General features: G+C 46.0%; 1 protein-coding gene across 1 annotated transcript; it reads right to left on the bottom strand.

Moving 5' to 3' along the window:
- Nucleotides 1-10451: 10451 nt before the first annotated feature.
- On the bottom strand, nt 10452-18274 carry FGF23 (fibroblast growth factor 23). Its single transcript, XM_046011846.1, has 3 exons — nt 18079-18274; nt 12563-12666; nt 10452-11005 (listed from the first exon to the last, which is right to left on the bottom strand). The coding sequence occupies exons 1-3, from the start codon at nt 18272-18274 to the stop codon at nt 10565-10567; spliced, it is 741 nt and encodes a 246-aa protein (XP_045867802.1). The 3' UTR covers nt 10452-10564.
- Between the last annotated feature and the right edge of the window lie 2762 nt (nt 18275-21036).

The raw sequence follows: 21036 nt of genomic DNA, 5'->3' as shown, positions 1-21036 counted from the left end.
TCCATCCATGTTGTTGCAAATAGCAAGATCTCTTTATTGTGGCTGAGTAATATTCCCTTGTGTATATATACAACATCTTCTTTATGCATTCATCTGTCGATGGACACTTGGGTTGCTTCCATGTCTTGGCTATTGTAAATAATGCTGCAGTAAACGTAGGGGTGCATATATCTTTTTGAATTAGTGTTTTCATATTCCTTGGGTAAATACCCAGTAGTGGAATTCCTGGATCATATGGTAATTCTATTTTTCATTTTTTGAGTAAGCCCCATCCTGTTTTCCACAGTGGCTACATCAGTTTGCGTTCCCACCAACAGGGCACAGAGGTTCCTTTTTCTCTGTATCCTTGCTAACACTTGTAATTTTCTGTTTTTTTTTTTTCATTTTAGCCATTCTGGTAGATGTGATACCTCATTGTGATTTTGATTTGTATTTTCCTAATGATTAGTGATACTGAGCATCTTTTCATCTGTCTGTTGGCCATTTGTATATCTTCTTTGGAAAAATGTCTATTCAGATTTTCTGCCCAATTTTTAATTGGCTTATTTATTTTTTTCTTGTTGGATTATATTAAGGTCTGTCTGTATCTTGAATTTTCATGCCTTATCAGATATATCATTTGCAGATATCTTCTCCCAATCAGTAGATTGCTTTCTCGTTCTGTGGATGGGTTTTTTTGCTATGCAAAAACTTTTTATTTTGCTATAGTCCCATAGCTTCGTTTTGCCTTTGTTTCTCTTGTCTGGGGAGACATATCTAGAAAAATGTTTCCATGGCTGATGTCAGAGAAATTACTGCCTATATTTTCTCCTAGGAGTTTTATGGCTTCTTGTCTCACTTGAGGTCTTCAGTCCATTTGGGGTTTGTTTCTGTGTGTGGGGTAGGAAAGCAGTCCGGTTTCATTCCTTTGTATGTAGCGATCCAGTTTTCCCAGCACCATTTGTTGAAGATGCTGTCTTTTTCCTGTGGCATATTCTTGCCTCCTTTGTAGATTAACTGACCATATACGGTGTGGGTTGATTTCGGGACTATATTCTGTTGTACTGATCTCTGTGGCTACTTTTGTGTCATTTTTCTTGTTTCATTTTTGTAGCTGTCCTAGCGATTTTTATGCTCCTTTATTCTTCCACATACATTTTAGAATCAGTTTCCAGAAAAATTCAGTTGCAGATTTATTTGGAATCCAGTGTGTTTGTTAATTTAACTGGTCACTCAAAACGTATTTCCCGGGGCGCCTGGGTGGCTCAGTGGGTTAAGCCGCTGCCTTCGGCTCAGGTCATGATCTCGGGGTCCTGGGATCGAGTCCCGCATCGGGCTTTCTGCTCAGCAGGGAGCCTGTTTCCCTCTCTCTCTCTCTGCCTGCCTCTATATCTGCTTGTGATCTCTCTCTGTCAAATAAATAAATAAAATATTAAAAAAAAAACAAAACGTATTTCCCAAGCATGGCACCCACATGTCAGGCTATTATAAGTTCTTGTAACTGCAAATATATAGCAGTGAACAAAAACTTAGACCAAGTCTCCATATTCGTGGAACCTGTAGTCTGTCAAGGAAGACAGATAAGTAACATGTCGGCGTGTGATCAGTGAGAGAGAGAAATGGAGCAAGGTAAGGGGAATAGAGGCAGAAGGGAAGATGCTGCTTTATTTAGGGTTAAGTACAATCGGGCTTTCTAAAGTGTTCTCAGAGTTCTGAAGGGCTAGTGTGAGCTCTGCTGATCTCTGGGAGAAGAGCAACCCAGGCAGGGAGTAGAGAGAATGCAGAGACCCCGCGCAGGGATCTTACTTTGCATGTTTGACCTGCAATGGGAGTTGGGAGAGTGGTAGTAGAGGAAGGCTAAAGGGAAGGGGAGGTGGGGTGGCCCCGTGGCCTATGCTAAGGATTATGGAGAGCGTTTGTTGATGGATCATTGTCTGAAGGGAGCAGTCAGTGACCCAGGAAAGGTTTGTGGTCAGAAGACTTGAATGCAAGTTCTAGGCCTGTCTCATAGTTTTGTGGTCAGCAGGTCTCCTAATACACCTGAGCTGCTGTTTGCTCACACTAAATAGAGAATAGTTCTAGTAACGTGTGTGTGTGTGTGTGTGTGTTTGTAAGTGTGTGTTTTCCTCCTGAAACCCGAGAGTAAGGTGGAGATGTCATGCTCTTTGTGTGTTTCCTAAGAGCAAAGACGTTCTCATATAAAGCCAGAGAATAAATACCAAAACTAGGGAATTTGATATTGGTACAATCTATTATCTAATCTACAGACCATATCTAATGTTTCTGATTATTCTGTGGATGTACCTTATGGCTGATTTTTCCCCATTCTAGCGTCCAGCCTAGGACTGCTGCGTTTGTCAGGTGTCTTCCTTCTCCTCTGATGTGGAATCATTTCTCCGCCTCTCTGTCTTCCTTGACCTTGTTAAGAAAAGAAATTATGTATGTGTGTGTTTGTTTATTTATTTATTGTTTTTCTCCTGATACTTCTCATTATTATTAGATTCAGGTTATGCTTTTTGTCCGAATTACCCTAGAAAGGTTGTGTCTGTCATGAGTCTCATTGGGAAGTCCATGGTGTATGTCCAAGTCTGTCTGCCACAAAGTTGCTGTTTATGTGGTTCCTCGTTGAGTTTCTGCCCTTTTAGTCTCCACTGATTCTTTCTTCTTCCTCTTTTTTTTTTTTTTTTTAAGATTTTATTTATTTATTTGACAAAGAGAAAGCACGAGGAGGGGAAGCAGCAGAGGGAGAGGGAGAAGCAGACACTGTGGAGCAGGGAGCCTGATGTGGAGCTCGATCCCAGGGATCATGACCTGAGCTGAAGTCAGATGCTTAACCAACTAAGCCACCCAGGCGCCCCATTGATTATTTTCTAACTCTGGTTTTATTTCTATATTTATTAGTGGGTATTCTACAGTAGGAAAGAACTTTCCCTTCTTCCCTACCTGTTTATTTATACCACTGTGAACTCAGGGGTATTCATGACTCAGAATCCAGTAAGTAGTATTGTTATTTTGTGCTCAGATTGTCCCAAATTTGTCCCGTGAGGGCCCTTTCAAGATGTTTCTTGTGTGCTATTGGTATATTCCCATCATCCTCTAAGCACTACTTTCCGGCATAAGGTGCTCCCAACTCGGATTATTCTTTTCCAGCCTCAGTCCTGGGAATTGGCTTTTTCTCCAAAAACCCTGCTTGGTTTTAGTGGAAGTGGCATTTAGACACCAAGATCTGGATGCCAGGTGTGCCCCTTGCTAATCTCAGTCTTCCTTGTTTGTTGGTGGTGGTGTTTTTTAAAGACTTTTTATTTAGAGGGAGAGAGCACTCACAAGCAAGGGTGGGCGGGGGCAGCAGGCAGAGGGAGAAGCACGTTGCCTTCTGAGCAAGGAGCCTGATGCAGGGCTCCATCCCAGGACCTGAGCCAAATGCAGACGGTCAACTGACTGAGCCACCCAGGCGTGCCTTGGTCTTCCTTGTTATTACTGCATTAAATTCCAGTGTGTGAATATTCCATGGTCTATTCTGTTGTTGAGCACATAGACCATTTCCAACTTGGGAGCTATTACGAAAATGCTGCTAAAAATACTTTTTTTTTTTTTTCCCAAGTCTTTTGTGGACATATGTTTTCATTCCTCTTGGGTATCCACCTGGGAGTGCAATTGCTGGGTAACAGAGTAGTTGTGGATGTGTGCTTAGTCTATGAAAAATTTGTCTGACTCTTCTCCAGGGTGGTCATATCATTTTATGCCCACCAATAAAATATGGCGATTCATATTCTCACCAACATTGGATATCCTAAGTCTTGTTTTAGCCATGATGGTGGATATGTGGTGGTATCTTGCAGAAGTCATAATTTTTTTACTAATTTTTTTCTAATTTTTACTAATTTTCACTAATGATATGGAGCACTTTATCACATGCATATTGTCTAGTTATGTAGCTTTCTTTGCAAAATGTCTTTTTAAAATCAAGTCTGTCCTCTTATTTTTGAGCTTGAACTCTTCATATGTTATGGAGATATAAGTTCTTTGTCAGCTATCTGCGTGCATGTGTGAGGATATATACACTTTTATGGACTCATAATATTCCAGTTTTTATTTTTTCATTTTAATATTTTTCAAAGATTTTATTTATTAATTTGAGAGAGCAAAAGTGGGAGAGATCACAGAGGGAGAAGGAGAAGCAGACTCGCCACTGAGCAGGGAGTCTGCTATGGGGCTTGATCCTAGGACCCTAAGAACACGACCTGAGCCGAAGGCAGATACTTACTTAACTGACTTTCCTAAGTGATGTTTTTAATGAGTAGTTGTTAATTTTCATTAGACTGATTTTTGGTTATTGCTTCCTGTAGTCTAAGAAATCTCTGCCTAACTGGATTATGGAGACCTTTTGTTTTATTTTAGAAGTTTTATAGTTTTCCCTTTTACATTTTGGTCTTTGTTCTATCTGGAATTAATTTTTGTGTAAGGGGTTGAGGTTCATGGTTTTTCACACGAATATCTAGTTATTCCATCAGCATTGAAGGAGAGTTTATCCCTGGATCACTTTGGTTCCTTTGCCAAAAATCAATTGACCATGTAAATGTGAGTCTATTTTTGGCTTTCTTATTTTCCTTTTCTTTGGCTGTTGCAAGTCCTTTGTATTTCCACAGACATTTATCAACAGACTTTATTTTTTTTTATTTATTTTTTTTAATTTTTTTAATTTTTTTTATTTCTTTGACAGAGAGAAATCACAACTAGGCAGAGAGGCAGGCAGAGAGAGAGGAGGAAGCAGGCTCCCTGCCAAGCAGAGAGCCCGATGCGGGGCTCGATCCCAGGACCCTGGGACCATGACCCGAGCTGAAGGCAGAGGCTTTAACCCACTGAGCCACCCAGGCGCCCCAACAGACTTTATTTTATTACAGAAAAGTTGAGAAGTTAGTACCAAGAGTTTCCTATGTTCAGTTTCCTCTGTTGTTGGTATCATTTATTATCATAGTGCATTTGTTACAATTAATGAATCACTACCAATGCCTTATTATTAACTAAAGCACATTGTTTTTTCAGATTCCCTTAGTTTTTACCTAATGTTGTTTTCTGTTCCAGAACTTCCAATCCCATTTTTACCATATTACACTTAGTTGTTATGTCTCCTCATGTCCCTCTTAGCTCGTCAGTTTATTGTCAGACTTTGTTTTTTGATCACCTTGGTAGTTTTGAGGGTCAATGGTTGGAAGTTTTGTCAGATCACTCTCTGTGGGACTTTAATGTTTTTCTCCTGATTAGAGTTGGGTTATAATTTTTTGAGAGAAGAACACAGGAAAAGTACCATTTTTATCCCATATCAAGAGTATGTACTATGAACATGATATATTCCTTTAGTTATTGACGTTGACTTTGATGTTCATCTTGATCACCTGGCTGAGCTAGTGTCTGTGAGGTCTCTCCATGGTCAGGTTACCCTTTGGGAGAAAGTCAGTTTGCATGGTAGGACTTTACGTTCCCCTCCTTGAAGACAGAGTATCCACGTGATTTTTTTGGAATTCTGCCTGGGAGAGTAGACTCTTCTCCCTCATTTATTATTTATTCAATCATTGATTTTTTTTCTGTAAGATTTTGAATTTTTGAGTTGAGACTATTTATTGGCTCCGTATAGGATCCATCTTGATGGACATTTCATATGTACCTGGACCTGAAAAGAGTATTTTTCTATAGTTGTCAGGTTTAGTGTCCTAAAAATGTAAGTTCTGCGTAGTTCATTAATAGTGTTTCTCAGGGGCACCTGGGTGGCTCAGTGGGTTGGGCCTCTGCCTTTGGCTCAGGTCATGATCTCAGGGTCCTGGGATCGAGCCCGGTGTCAGACTCTCTGCTCAGTGGGGAGCCTGCTTCCTCCTCTCTCTGTGCCTGCCTCTCTGCCTGCTTGTGATCTCTGTTTGTCAAATAAATAAATAGTTTCTTAGATCTTTCTATCCTTACTGATTTCCTTTTTAAAAGATTTTATTTATTTGAGAGAGATAGAGAGAGCGTGCACAAGCAGGGGAAACATCAGAGGGAGAGGGAGAAGCCGGCTCCCCGACGAGCAGGGAGCCTGATATGGGGCTCGATCCCAGGGGAGACGCTCAACAGACTGAGCCAACCAGCCATCCCACTATTTATTCTTTCCTTTCTAATCTACTTTAAAGGTTGTTTAATAATTCTTTTCTTTCCAATTATTATTCTTTTTCAAGTATAGATTTTTTAAAAATTTCCTGAGATTCCTGATCTGTTTATTTTTTGCTGTCATACTTTCCTTTAAAACCCTCATATGTATTTACAGTAGCTGCTTTAAAGTTCTTGCCTGCTAATTACAGCATCTGGGTTGGTTTCTAGGGATTGCATTTTCTCTTGACTTGGCGCCATTTTCCCCTTTTTCTCACAGGGTGTGGGTGATGCTATGTATGGAGTCTGGTTTATGTCACCTTCCTTTAAATGGCATTGAGTTTGTTCTGAAAGATCGTTAAATTAGTGGCAGAGCATTTTGGCCTTGTCAGGCATGGTGTGATTCCCTGTTACAGCAGGTCTGTTTCAGTTTCAAATTTAGTTTTTGGGGTGTATCCTCTTAGGGGCCCATTCTAAAGATGTGGCCTTTCAATGTCTCAGTTAAATGTTGATGTGCTCAGTGAGCCCCTTCACCCTGGCCTCGTTGGACCTCTGATAGTTCTCAGCGTTTTCAGTGGTCTCTGGTATCACTCCCTGCTCATCTCCCAGTTCTGTAGCAGAAGGTCTTTTTAGGGTCTTGCTGAATTTTGCCCTGTGCAGGTGCAACCCAGCCCTCGGCCAGAGGCCTGCAGTGAATGCGCAGACTGTGACGGCTCCCCTCCGCGCAGCTCTCCTTCCAGGCCCTCTGCCCCGAGAAGGCCAGCTGCTTTCTTCTCAGAGAAGGTTGCCGCCCGCCTGGGCTCTGTCTTCTCTGTGTTGTGAGGAGAGGAGAGGTGATCATGGGGACTTGCTGTTTTTCTCCCAAAGATGATAGCCTGAAAACAATTGCCTCATCTATTTTGTTTCCTAGCTGTTTGCGGGGCGCCTGGGTGGCTCAGTGGGTTAAAGCCTCTGCCTTTCGCTCAGGTCATGATCCCAGGGTCCTGGGATCAAGCCCCGCATCGGGCTCTCTGCTTGGCAGGGAGCCTGCTTCCTCCTCTCTCTCTCTCTCTGCCTGCCTCTCTCCCTACTTGTTTCCTAGCTGTTTGGGCAGATGGCACATCTGGAACCAGTTCCCGTCTCATGGCCGGAAGTTAGGTAGTAAGTTAGTTAGGATGTGTGCAAGTTATGCACACACAGTAAGTATCATACAAATACGTGCAAGGGCTGTGATGCTATCTTTATCCCTCCAGGATTTATAATTCTACGGACAAGATAAAGATTAGGCTTTAAATACTGGGCGTCCTGCCTATGGTTAGATCTCTGAAGCTTCTAGGAGCCAGAGTGTACAATGTATCATCAAAGTGGGATGTACACATTTTTCTTCATTTACCTTCTCCCACTCTCACCCCACTAACTGTGTTGTGTTAAAAGTTTTAAATTTTCCTCTCCTTAGGGAGAACTCTCATGGACAGAGAAAAGAACTCTTCCAAGTCTTGGAGGGGCAATGTTTATAGGACATCTTCTCTCTACAGTGTTTAATTCTCCTTCTGTAATGGAAGGAAGACCTATTTATTCCAAAATGGTTACTTTGGCACTGTTCTATTCCTATCGTTATCAGATTTTAAAGTCCTTTGGGCCAGAAATAAAACAGAATCACTTATCCCTTCTGCCTTTTATTTCAGAAATACTATGGAGGGATGAACCTTACAAACAGAGGCGATGTTAAAAAATGAAAACAAACAGAAGAAATTTTAAAACAATAATCTGCCTTTGGAAAGTCTTAACGTTTGATGTGATTAAAGAAATAAGGCATTTGACCTCTAGTCCTATATCTAGCCTGATTCCTGTCCCTGCTGCACTAAATTCTTCTACATTTGTTATGGAAAGAGGCTTGGCCTCTTCACAGTTAGTGAAAAACTAACTGTAGTCTTGAGCTCATGTAAATCTGGATACAAATGTGTATTTGTATGTAATTGTGATGTAAAGCCCTCGTGGGCATCTTTGCTTCCTGTGTTTGGGGAGTTGTCAGGTAGAGATTAAAGAAGGAATTCTAGGGCCACCAGCTTCAGAAAGAGAAGAAGTGGGTTCATTATCTTGGTGTCCTGCTACAAGGTCTCATAGGGCAGTAATACTGTCTGTGTCTAGTACATCGCAAATGATTCACTGGGATATTGACGTGGTTAACTCTGGGGGTATTTTCCAAATACAGAATTCTCTCCTTAAAACACTTTTGAGCTGGAGTGATCAGAAATTCAGTGTTGATAAAAAATTTTCCTTGCTTTCAGTAATTCTGTCAATCAAAATTGCTGAGTCCATTTATGAATGGCAAAGACTGACTTTTAAAATTCTGACACTCTTCTTGAATTCAATATTGTGGTCTCTGGATTTTCACAATGGTGCCCTCCCATAATCCCTTTCGTTATCATATTCTGACATGATTTCATGAAATAATACAGAAAGGAAAATCTAAGAGAAGCTGAGATAAATTTTATTTTTCTTTCAAACAGAAGAAAGAAAAAAGGTGGGGTTACACTTTTATAAATATCTATAAATATTGAGTGATAAGCAAATTTTCCAAATAAATAAATAAATATTGCCACATGCTAAGGAACGTAGGAAATTGTAGGGACCACCCCGGCTCAGCCAAAGGAAGAACCCCTAATAAATGGTATTGCGTGTATAAGATTATGACCAGTTTTCTGCCAAAGTCCTTTCCGGGATTTTACATCTAGTTATCAGTATGGGGGAGCTTCCAAAAGCTTATAAACAGTGTAATATCTCTAACAGGAAATGAAAACTATGGAGAAAATATTTGCCATGCACTGTTAAATGGGAGCATACACACACAGTTTTAGTGTTTCAGAATAGGAACCAGTCCTTCAAGTTCAGCTTAAAACCCACCAAGTGAAAACAGTTGTCCAATATTTCAGAAGTAAAAAGAACAGATCTGTTTCTAAGGCTGGGTGCATGATGGCAGTGGGAAAAAGCAAGGTGATGCGAAGAAGCTGTTGCTAGCGTTCTGCTCTGTAGGTGGCCATCTAACAGAGGTAGGAACATGGGACCTCCCCTTCCACCCCCCCCCCCCCGCCCCCGCACCCATAGAAAGACTCCCAGTCAGGTGGTAAGGCTAGGTGGAGGGAGGCTGAGCATCAGGCCCACCTGGCTGGTACCTCAGCTGTTGGATAAGTGAGGTTTGGTTTTCATGGGACCAAAAACTGTCTTCATGTAATGCTCCCAGAATTTGCAAGTGGCCAAGACTGGAACATGGCAGCCCAGGAGTGTTTACCTCTGGAGCCAGCGCTGGAGAGCGATAAGGAGAGCATAGAGAAGAGCTGACAGCGTTGTCTTTGGGTAACTCCTACATTTTGGTGCCCTGATTATCGGACTTCTTTTCCCCTGAGTCCTTGATGCCACTTCACTTAGACAGAAGGACGCGATCTGCCAGTCCACAGAAAATGGAACCCAAGAGCAATCCCATTGTCGCAAGACTCCCTCCCTGGGTCGGTTTTGTAGTTAATCCCAAATGCAATACTACTCAGCTGGGAAGTAGGCGTCATCAAATGCCTCCGAGGGGAATTTGAATTTATTTCCATTTAAAAATTTATTTAAAAAAAAAATTCCATTTTCTAGCAGGGGAGATTTTCATGAACCAATGCCAAAGCTCTTCCCCTGGCCAAATTCACTAAAGCCCAAGACAGGGCCCATAGACAAGGTTATGTCACGGTCTGCTTGGGAGCAGGCAGGGTCCTTCTCGGCCCTTCGACTCTGGCTACATAGAAGAGAGAGGCTGTCAAGGGGGGCCCACTCCATAGGGAGGTTGAATTTTCTAGCATGATTTCTTGCCTCGGTTGTCCCAGCGTTCTAGTTCCCTTTTGGCCAGCCTACTACCCATCTTTCTGATGGCTCTTCTCCAGGGGTGCTCAAGGAAGAGAAAAGCCTTGAGATTAGGATTTTACCAGTTTGCCCAGGTCAGCTGTTAATGCCCTAGTCAAGGCGGCAGATTCAAATGCCAACAGGGTCCGGGCGGGGCTGGTGCCACAAACGTCAGGAGCAGTGGAGATGCTGCTGGCGTTGGCTCTTCCCTTCACCTTCCAGGTGGTGAGCTCACTAAGCCTGTGCTCGGGTTTTAATGCTGGACTGATGAGAACAGAGGCATAGGGAAGAGGAACTGCCCGGGGTGCTGGGGGGATGGGTGGTGTCCGGGGTGGGAACCCCTCTCTTTCATGAAGGCGAAACTTCTGGTTTATCTTTCTGGGCTCCAGAGTTCGGACAGGTGGCATAGGCGGGGTGGGGAAGGCTGTGAAACCGCCACGACTCAGGCCTTAAAGGTACATTCTCGGGGTGGGGGGGGGAGTGGCGGGGGCTCCTGGCGCTAACTGCCCGCCCCACCCCCACCTTCCCTTTCCCTGCACTGCGGAGGGCGCCGGTCCCCCTGAAGACAGTTTGGTTTTCTGAAAGGCTGCTGGGAAAGGATTCCTTTCTGGTTTCCCTAGATGAACTTGGGGAAGGGGCGGCACCTGTCCACGCCCATCCCCCCCGCGTGCACGTTCACCCGGTTGCCTCTGAGCACCCCTAACGGGTCGCTGGCCACCACACTGTTGTCCTCCTCTGCACTCGGGAGCTCCTGGGAGCAGGAGGCCGGGGCGGGGGTCATGCGGGGCCGGGGCTTCAGCACGTTCAGCGGGTCGTGCTCCATGTCCTCGGCGCTGCGCGTGTGCCGCCGCGGCCTGGGGGTGTTGAAGTGGATGAGGGGGATCTCGTTCCTCCGGGACAGGAACTGGGAGTAGGGCGGCGGGTTGGTGCCCGGCAGGAAGGCCCTCTTGGCCTGGCCCAGGCTGACGAGGAAGCGGTGCTGCGGGGAGTGGTACACGTCGTAGCCGTTTTCCAGTGTCCGCTGTCGGAACCTGCAGCTCTCGGGGCTGAAGAGGTGCTGAAAGGGAGGGCAGGGGGGTGAGCGCCCCGCGGACCCCGTGCTCCGCCCCCGGACCCCGCCAGTCCCTCCGGGGTGGGGATACTGGGCCTGGCTTAGCCCTCCCTCCGGGGCTCCATCGGGGGCCGTCCTTAATCCCTCGGTCCCTTCTGCGGGGGGATCTGGCCAGCGCTCTCCAGTTGCCCAAGCAGGCAGCACTGCTGGGAATTGCAGGGAGCGGCAGCGGCGTCCCCCGCATCCCCCGAGCCCCGGGCCCTCCGCGCGCCCTGCACCCGCTGGCTCGGCTCTGGGCTGGCCACCGCAGCAGCCCTTTGTCCAGCTTCTGCAGGGACGGCCAACTTCAGTACAACCCGGGCCCTCCCGCCTCCGCCTTTGACTGGAAGTTGGCTTGGGTCTGTCTCCTTGCCAGGAGAAAGGAGGGGGGATGGGATTTGAAGGGTCAGACATAACTGAGGGTACTCACACTCAGAGATAATGTCCTTTGGGATTTGGGGCCGGGAACTCTGGCAACAGATGACTAGGTTTGAGCCCTCACTCTGCCACTAACTAGTGCTGGTTTTACTGAACGCCTTCTAGGACCGTCACATGTTGTTTCCGTTAATCCTCAAGTTTTTATAGATGAGGACTATCTATATGCCTAAATGTGGTCCAGAGACATTTTAATTGAATGCCTATATTGTTCCACGAAGAGTTGTCTACTTGTGGCCAGATACTGTAGTAGGTGCTGGGACACAGCAGCAAGCCAAACAGGAAGTCATTGCTGTCACGGTATTTCTAGTGGGTCTGTCTGGTGGTAAGAGGCTCCTGAGATGAGCAGTCCTCCTACTGTATGATCTCAAAATCCTTTGGAATATGCCTGCAACCTGTGGTTTGGGAAATCCTCTGCTTACCAAGACCAGCAACCACAGTTAAGGCAGAGATCATTCATGAGAGGTCTTTATTTTTTCCTATTTTTTAAAGATTTTATTTGTTTATTTGACAGAGAGAGGGGGAATGAGCACAAACAGGGGTGTGGTGGCAGGCAGAGGGAGAGGGGGAAGCAGACTCCCTGCTGAACAAGGAGCCAGATGAGGGACTCGATCCCAGGACTCTGGGATCATGACCTGAGCTGAAGGCAGGTGCCCAGCTGACTGAGCCACCCAGGTGTCACCATGACAGATCTTTAACTGGAGGGAGATCCCAATTTACTTCTTCCAGGTGAGGAAAATGATGTGGAGAAAAGTGAGGGAACTAGCCTGAGGTCAAGAAGGTGTAGTAAAGAATCAGGAAGACACACATGGCTTCTCACTAGAGGACCCACGTACAAGGTGCTGTGCAGATGCACAGATGGGTGCCCGTAGGCGATCAGACGAGAGGCTGAGAGAACCAGAACGCCAGAACCAGACTGCGTGGGTTCAAGCCCCAGCTGCATAAACCTGAACATCTACTACTTACACTGACTAAATCACTCCATGAAAACATCACCGAGCACTGCCAGTGGAATATTTCTAAGATTTTATATTCTGGCGAAGAAACGGATTATCTTTAAATGGTGGCCAACCCAAAAAAGAAACTCACGGATCCAAAGATGTTGCCTCTGAAGTCCATACAGAGGTACCGCCTGCTCATCACACCTGTGATCACCACAAAGCCAGCATCCTCTGATCTGATCATCAGGGCACCTACGGAGAAAATCATTGAGGTCAAAACCTGGCTGCTCCTCCCATTCCAACCTTTGAGCCCTTCCTGAAAATGCACCTGCCTGAAACCTCCCTCGATGGATTCCCAGCGTGCTGATTTCACTTCACCCTCCCTTGTCCTTAATGGTTCAGCTTCATTTCTTCTGATTCCCCCCTTGCAAACTCCCACACCCCCTGTCCCCCGTTTGCCCCCTACTTCCACTTCATGTCTATACGGAACACTCTGAACTCCCAGCATTCTCTCCTCCGTGCCAGACACGTGTTTCCCTCTCCTCTGTTCCGTCTCTACTTGCCCTGTTGCCGGGCTAATGCCTCTTCATGTTTGTGGTGGTCATCACGCTCTCACAAGCCTTCTGGGCTTTTGGGATTTTTAAATCTACACCGAGATGTCCTTCAAGGATCCGGCTTGTATATAAAGCCTGATGTTCACTCAGGGACCTGCATGGTAGTCCATGATCCTTCACCCAACACGCATTATGAATCCAGAACTGCGCGAGAATTGATCTCCCCCTCCCTTCTCTGCTTATTGAAGTCTCTCATCCTTCCAGGCCAGGCTCAGGTGTCACTTGCTATGAAGCCTTTCCTAATCTCCCTATTCAGAACTAATGCCCTCACCTGCATTACAGAGTGTCTTTCATTCACCCGGCCTTGACTAAGTTCAGGTTATCTAGGGCATCCCCTAGAGTGAGCTCCTTGGGAGGAGAGGGCTTATTTCTCTGTGTCTATTAGATACCATGGGTGCACAGAATTTCTTCTTGGATCTTCACGGCTACTCTCTGTCCTCTTCTTGCTTGGCGGTGTCCACTCCAGGGCAGTCCCTCATGGTCCTTCAGTGTCCCCCCTCAACAACCAGTCTCCAACAAGGGCCTAAACCCCACACATACCACCTACACTTTAAATAATCAGTAACTGCCTGCCCTCATGTAACAATTGCAATGCATTGTACCAAGGACCAATTCAAGTCTAAAGCTGTTTTGTGGCAAGAGTATCATTCAGCAAGAGTTCCACCCCAAATGCTGTTTAATTACCTGACATTTTCTGCTAAAAATCATTTAAGTCTTTGGAGTCACTTGCATTTACTTACCACAGAATTTCCATATGCATCTCCTTTGGCCTCACACCCCCTGGCAGCTGTTCGAACTTCTATTTTAGAAATGTAGTATGAAGAGGTTGAAAATGCCCGGGATCTGTGTCCAGGAAGTGGGGTGACTTACACCTGGGTCTCCCCCCTTTACCCTGAGTAGGCTCAACTCTGAGGAGAGTAGCAGACAATACTTAGACCCCAGCTGAGGATAGAGCTTCGTTTGGACTAAAATTGGAATGATGTAGGACAGAGGGAATGAGGGCCGGAGCAAGCCCAGAAAGACGAGAAAGCAAGAAAGCCAAGGAGAAACATTAATTTGTTCTCACGTTTGGCTAAGGGTTAGCCTTGAGGGAAGCTTCTGGAAGTGGGGTGGGGTATAGGAGGTGCGGAGGTTGTTTAAATTGCCCCCATGATGAGGTCTGCCTATGGGCCTCAAATTGATGGCTAATCCTAGGACAAGCCCTGAGAGAACCAAAGGAATGTGTAAAAATAAGTTTCTGTCCTGATGAATTTTCAGTCTAACTGGGAAAAAATTACACATCGTCACTGGTTTTGAGTGGTTGCACTTTAGGTACTTTACAGATTTTAAATGCTCCAAACAACTGTGATCTGGTTAGTCTTATCAGTATTAACATGGGGGGCAGCAGCATCCCCATTTATGTGCAGAGGGAACAAAGGCAGGATTTAAAGTCAGGACAGCGACTCTAACATCCTCTTCCTACAACCCAGCCATCACCTCCAACGGAAACCATCCCCGGCCTGAGGAGACAAAACCAAGTGCCAAGATCCGTGGCGCAACCTGTGAGAACCCCGAGTCACACTGCCCCTGAGAGGGTCAGGGAAGGGGCACTGAGCCAGGAACCGGGGCACTTGGATTCTGGTGCCAGTTATGCCACTTCCTCACTCAGTAGCCTCGGACAAGTCATTGTCCCAGCCTCGGCTTCCTCAGCTGCGTGCAGAGGACGATAGCAGCTGGTCTGCCGACTCCACAGGGTTCCGATCGGAAATGAACGCAATGGTGGTTGGAAAAGCGACTTTTTTCAAGGAGCACTGAGCAAATGGAAGGCATTAGGTAGCATGGGCTGGCCTGCCACTTACGGCAAGCCCAGACTTCGGCAGCCACGCGGGCCTGGTGCTCGGGGTCAGCGTGGGCCGTGTGCCAGCCACGTGAGCTCCTGGGCTCTGGGGCCGGTCCCAGTAGCAAACAGCCTGGAAGGGAACCTTGAGCAGCTGCTACAGATGATGCACAGTCTTGAGTCAAACCAATAGGAGCCACTGAGAAAGTGCAGAAAAGGGAAGAGACAGACCGCCTTCCCTTTGCCTGTGCGGAAGGCGTGTTTTCACAGGCCGTGGAGGTTCTAAGGCAGAATCTGGCAGAAGGAAGCCACGACATTGGTTGCTGGAGTGACAACCTGTTGCAGCCAGGTGGGCCTAATAGACTGCCCTGTGATCCTAAAAGAAGCATGGGGTTGGGGTCAAGGGGTCCTCTAGGTGACCTCGAGCCAGTGTAGTTCCTTAACCCTTGTTTTTCAGAGGTAGTGGGATCGTTGACCTCGTTTGGTCATCTTGAGAGTGTAATGAGATAATATTTTTCTCCACAATAAAAACACTTTCTAAAATGCTAGTAATTTTACTATTGCCACTTGCCTCCATTCTGCTATAGAAGTGGGAAATTATCGGGGCACCTGGGTGGCTCAGTTGGTTGACCGTCCAGCTCTTGATTTGGGTTCAGGTCATGATCTCAGGATCCTGGGATTCGTGCCCAGCAGGGACTCTGCTTGAGGATTCTCTCCCTTTCTCTTCTTCTGCCCCTCCCCCTATGCTCTCTCTCTATCAAATAAATAATAAATCTTTAAAAAAAAAAGTAGAGAATGATCGGCTCTGTTCTATTCTCATGCTGGTAAATGATGATGGTGAATGCAAAGTGCTTCGAGCTCCTGGAAAGAAAGATACTATTTTGCAAGATTAAAGAGGCCCAGCATAATTCAGTTTCATGTAGCGAGAGCGCCAGTGGGGGAAATGGAAGAAGGAAAAATATCAGGCTCTTGGGCGTGGTATTAACCACAGGTAATAGGCATCTCTTCTGCTGTTTTCAACGAAATGGGGATGGTGGGGAGTGGGAGGGTGTCCTTCTTCATGGTGGGATCAGAGACACAGACGTCGGAGAGGCTCTCTGACATCCGTGCTGTGAGTCCCAAGGAGGTTATAGAATCTTGCAGGAAGGTAATTTCACAATGACCAACAACCCAAAGATGGGTTGGGCACTCAGCTATGAATCAAGAATTGCCTAAAGCACAATGATCCAATGAACCATGTCTCACCAGCAAGGTATAATTAATTAGGAGGGATAGAACACCACACACCCCCCATCAGTGTAAGCGTATCCTCCACCAGTCTGTGAACGACTTGTGCTACTTATCTGCACGCCTCAGTGTTTCCTTTTTCCGTTTTTGCTAACTTTTGACCTTTGTATATACATTTATTTGGGTAATGACACAATGACTGATTTGAATAGTATAAAGGGCTATGTAAAATAAGACAAGTAAGTCTCCTTCCTCCCACCAGGACCCCCCACCCCGAGTTGCCCTCTGATGGTTTGTGTTGATTTCTAGAGACATAATGCTTGGCTATTGTCTACATCTGACAAAATCATTCCTAACCAAAAAAAAAAAAAAAAAAAAAAAAAAAAAAAGTCTGAAATAATTTCCCTTCATTTTGCTTCTTCTCAATCATTTTAATTCACTCCCCACTGGAATGAGTGCCTCCTCTGAGCCTGATGCCAGTAGATATTTGAGGAAAGAGTTCTCCAGCTCAGACTGCTGGCTTGTAGGCAGAGCACTCACACTGTTCCACACACAGCTCACCAGAGCCGTCTCACACTCTCCATCATGCTCGAGGACATGTCTTTGAGGGTTCCTTTCAGTGAAATCTTCTGTTAAAAATCCCTTGAATACAATGAGCAACACTTGGGATGCACCAAGTGTATCCAGATTTAGTGCAGATTTTTGCCATTAGACTCCAACCTGGTCTCCCAAATGTTGTCTCCCGAACCCTACCACATCCCCTGGAGTTCTGGAAACTGCCTGGTACTTGCAGAGAACTTTGGTCCCTCCTCTCATCTCCTGTCATCATCCGTTGAGCACTTGAAGAGGTAGGCACGGCCGGCTTTCCTGTGGATGTATCTTGCTACAGTTTTAGGGACCTTTGATTCCGCACAACAAGGTCACAGAAAATTATCAATTAGTTCAGTACAACAATAAGGGCAAATCATTATTCCCATAAGAAGTTTCCTTTGATGAAACAGAGTCAGTGATTACTCTATCACTCCTTCCATTTGCTCCAGGTCGAATCAGCTTGCGTTCTTCTGTATCCTCAGTGTAGCTTTGACACATGCTTGTGAAGTAGAAGACCTTATCTTTCTCCATGCTCCTCCCCTCTTACCACAGAACCCCCTGCGTAGGTGCGCATGAAGGGGCCCTCATTTGAATCACAGCTAACTGATCAACTGTGGACTGTGATCCAGCTTGTCACAAACCTAAGCCTTAAAATCATTCCAGTGGCCTCATGTTGCCAAGCAGTTCCCAACTAGCTCAGTCTGCCACTGAGTGGAAATTTCAGCTCCACAGAGAGGAAGCACCAACCGATAGCAAACTGGGTACCTCTGAAGCCCTCAGGAAACATGCTGGGAGCATGGATGAATGGATGGCTCGTGCACTTGGTCAGACCCATCAAGACAACACCTGGACAGTCTGTCTTTAGTACATTTTTCCTGAGAAGTTTTATCAGACCAGACTATCAGAAGCTCAAAGTTGGAAAGAGCCCCTGAGTTCATCTATCCCAACCTTAGGTCTGATACAGGAATCTTCTCAGTAACCTCCATTGTTAGCCCTGTCCAAAGTTTATGAGCCAAACTCAGTGTCAATGACCTATTGGTTTTTTCCCCCTCTCAGCTTCCTTGCCTTTCTTTCTGCACATTTTTGGACTCTTTGGATAGGACAAAGTGAGAGTAGCTGCTATTGTGGGATGAGGGATTATAGTTAAGACAAATTAATCGTGTTGGAAGAAACAAGTAAATGCTAATTAAGAATCTTCTCCCCGGGGCTAAGCACACATGCGTGTGTGTGCACGCACGCACACACACACACACACACACACACACAAACAATTGGATTCCAGGCAAGAAGCTAGGAGGCTGGAGTGGCACTCTGGTCTATCCCAAGGCCTCCCCAGACCCCCAGATTGGAGGTGGGTGGACGGAGGAGCTCTCCATCCTTCCCAGCCGGAAAGAAGCCCCTACACCCTCTACTCACTGTAGATGGTCTGGTGGGGTGTGCCATCCACATGGCCATCCTTGTGGATCTGCAGGTGGTAGCTGTTCCTGGCGGTGGCCGTGTACAGGTGGGTCAGGCCACCCCAGCTGGAGCCGAGCAGTGGGGAGGTGTTGGGATAGGCTCTGACGACCCAGCACAGGACAGAGACCAGGAGCCCAAGGCGGGTCCCTGACATCGCAGTGCTCTGAATGGCTGGCTGGAGTTTGAAACCTGACACTGCCTGTACCTCCCAGGCCCTTTCCTCCTCTTCTTTGTGGGTATCTGGCCTGCGGATCCTAGCTGGATTCCCTCCTTTTTTCCCTCAGACTTTTAAAGGGTAGCCGTGTGACATCAAACAGGAAAAACTCCACTGTCCACATCCTCTGTGTTGTCACCAGCTTGTTGGAAGAGAACGCAGAGCCCTCCAAGGCTCACGGAAGGCACGTTGTTATACGCACGCACACACACACACACACACACACACACACACCCCCCTCAATTTCATGCCAGCGCTCCAAAAAGTGAATGATGTGTGGGCAAAAGTTATCTACGATTCTGGGTTGTCTGTTGACCTGTCCCACTTCCACCAGGAAATGTGAAGGCAGCCAGCAATTCTGGAAAAAAAAAAAATCCAGTTTCAGTCCTGCAGTCGACAGACTCCTGTGCAATTAATCTCTCATTGAGTCTACTCATTTTGGTTTTCTCCATCCTTTTAATTCCGATCAGCAGCTGTGTATCCGGTGCTTTCTCTGTGCACAGCACCAGGTGGGTGTCTTGAAGGTGCAGAAATAATACAGGACACCATCAGGCAGAGAGCACCCTCTGAGATCCTTCTTCATGAAGATATGGTTGCTGCAAACAGACTCCAAAAGCCCAAGTTGCCACCTTGGGAAGATTTCAAAATAGGAAGAAAAGAAACCAGGCCTTGAGGTCACTGCTGCTCTATGAAATTTTGAGATTTGAGTTCTCGGTTTTCCTAGTTCGGACTGTGTAAGGGCAGCTAAACTGGTATTATGGTCTCTTCAACTGTATGTAGAGTAATTCAGAGACTTCATTGAAATGGGAAGGCTGGTGGCTGAGAACAGGGGATCAGAACCTGGGAAGGTCCCAGGGGCAGAGCGGCAGGCCAGGGTGTCCCACAGTTAGCGTCTCCTGGGTGCCTGGCTCCTGGGGATGGACACTTCCTTGCAGACCCTGCTTACAGGTGTACACTCTGGGAAGCTACATTTGATGGGTGGGGAGAGTGCCGTGCTTGTAGTCCAATGGGAAGCAACTACTGCAACACATACCCAGAAAATACTTACACGAGGACACTGCTCCTCTTCCAATTTTCCACTCATGAGTGCATGCAGGCATCAGGCTAGACATCACGGTTGCCAGAAGAGAGAGCTACGTGATCTCTGCTTCAATGAGGTCCTGAGCTAACAGAGGAGACAGTAACCATTGCACAAAGCATAATGGAATGTACAATCATACAGGTGCAGACAAGAGATGCCATTTGTTATCTTATATTTGTGCAGGTTTTTATGGCTTAGAAAGCATTTTTAAATGCTAATTTTTACATCTATCAGCTCATCTGAATCTCACTGCAACCCTGTGAGACAGTCCCACTAGACATTATCAACATTTTGATTTTATATACGAAGAAATGGCAATCGTGGATTCATATGTCCTAAGTCACAGAGCAGTTAAGTGGGAGAGCTAGGACAAGTTCTCCTGGTTCCCTAGGTTGCTTCTCCAGCAATAATCACAACAATAACTTACACTTACCGAGAGCTTACTAAGTGCTTTCCTTGTAGTAACTCACGTCATCATCATAATCACCCTTTGAGGAGATGCTGCTACCTTCTTTCCACAGGTGAGGGAACTGATGCCCACGGTTTAAGTACTGTGCCCCCAAGATGTACAGCCAATATGTGGACTGACATTGGATTTGAATTTGGACAGTCCAGCCCCAGACCTCCTAATGACTTGGCTAGATGTGTAAACCCACACAACATGGTAGGGCAAAAGAGATGGGAGCCAGGAACTCAGTAAGAGAGTGCAAGTAGCACCAAGGCACAGTAGTGTCCAGTGTTTCTCTAGCAAACACAGGCCTTTGCCTAGGTTGTGCCTCTAAGATATGGGGTGCTGCCTTCCAAGGTTAGGTAGATGATCTAGGACTTATGAGACAGTCTTCTTTAATAATGATCATAGAATGACCCATAAATATAGTACCACGTCTTAGCATTCAGAATTGAAATACAAATCATTCAGGAACATTTGCCAGTGGTGAACTCCACATTTCCTCTTCTCGTTGCAAAAGGTAGGGATGGGAAGTACCGTGAAACAATCAGCGGTATCAAGAAAAATCTCTGTGCAAGAGAGAAAGGAGGAAGGAGTTCCAGGAATGTTTGCAGAACAAACATCCTTGAAGGCCTTTACTATAACTGAGCAGAAGTAAACCTTGTTTAGTACAAAACATTGTGTGAAAAGAACTAAATCCCTAGATGTGTAAGACATGCTAACAGTGGGGCCCCTGGGTGGCTCAGTTGGTTGAATGTCTGCCTTTGGCTCAGGTCATGATCTCAGGGTCCTGGGATCGAGTCCTGCATCGGGGCTGTCCCTTCTCAGCAGGGAGTCTGCTTCTCCCTCTCCCTCTGCCTCTCCCCCCTGCTTCTTCTCTCTCTCTTTCAAATATATAAATAAATTTTTTAAAAAATGGAAATGTTAATGACATTCAGAAGAGGATGAGAGCACAAAGGGTGGACACTGTGGTCAAAAAGGGCTTTGAGGGAAGCGGGACTTGAGGGGGCCTTGTAGGATGGACAGGGAAGGGTTCTTCCTAGCACATGCCCAAGCACAGTGGGAAGGCAATGCAGGTGTCTCAGGAAAAGTACATGGTTATTCACTTGTTCCTGTGGTGATTGGAGGGGGACCTTCCTGGTGGCTTCAGCTTATGTTTTTAGGAAAGAGAAT

Source organism: Meles meles, chromosome 7 (assembly GCF_922984935.1).
Source record: "Meles meles chromosome 7, mMelMel3.1 paternal haplotype, whole genome shotgun sequence".
Lineage (NCBI taxonomy): Eukaryota > Metazoa > Chordata > Mammalia > Carnivora > Mustelidae > Meles > Meles meles.
The sequence above is the reverse complement of the archived record's forward strand: the minus strand, read 5'-3'. Positions and strand labels throughout refer to the sequence as shown.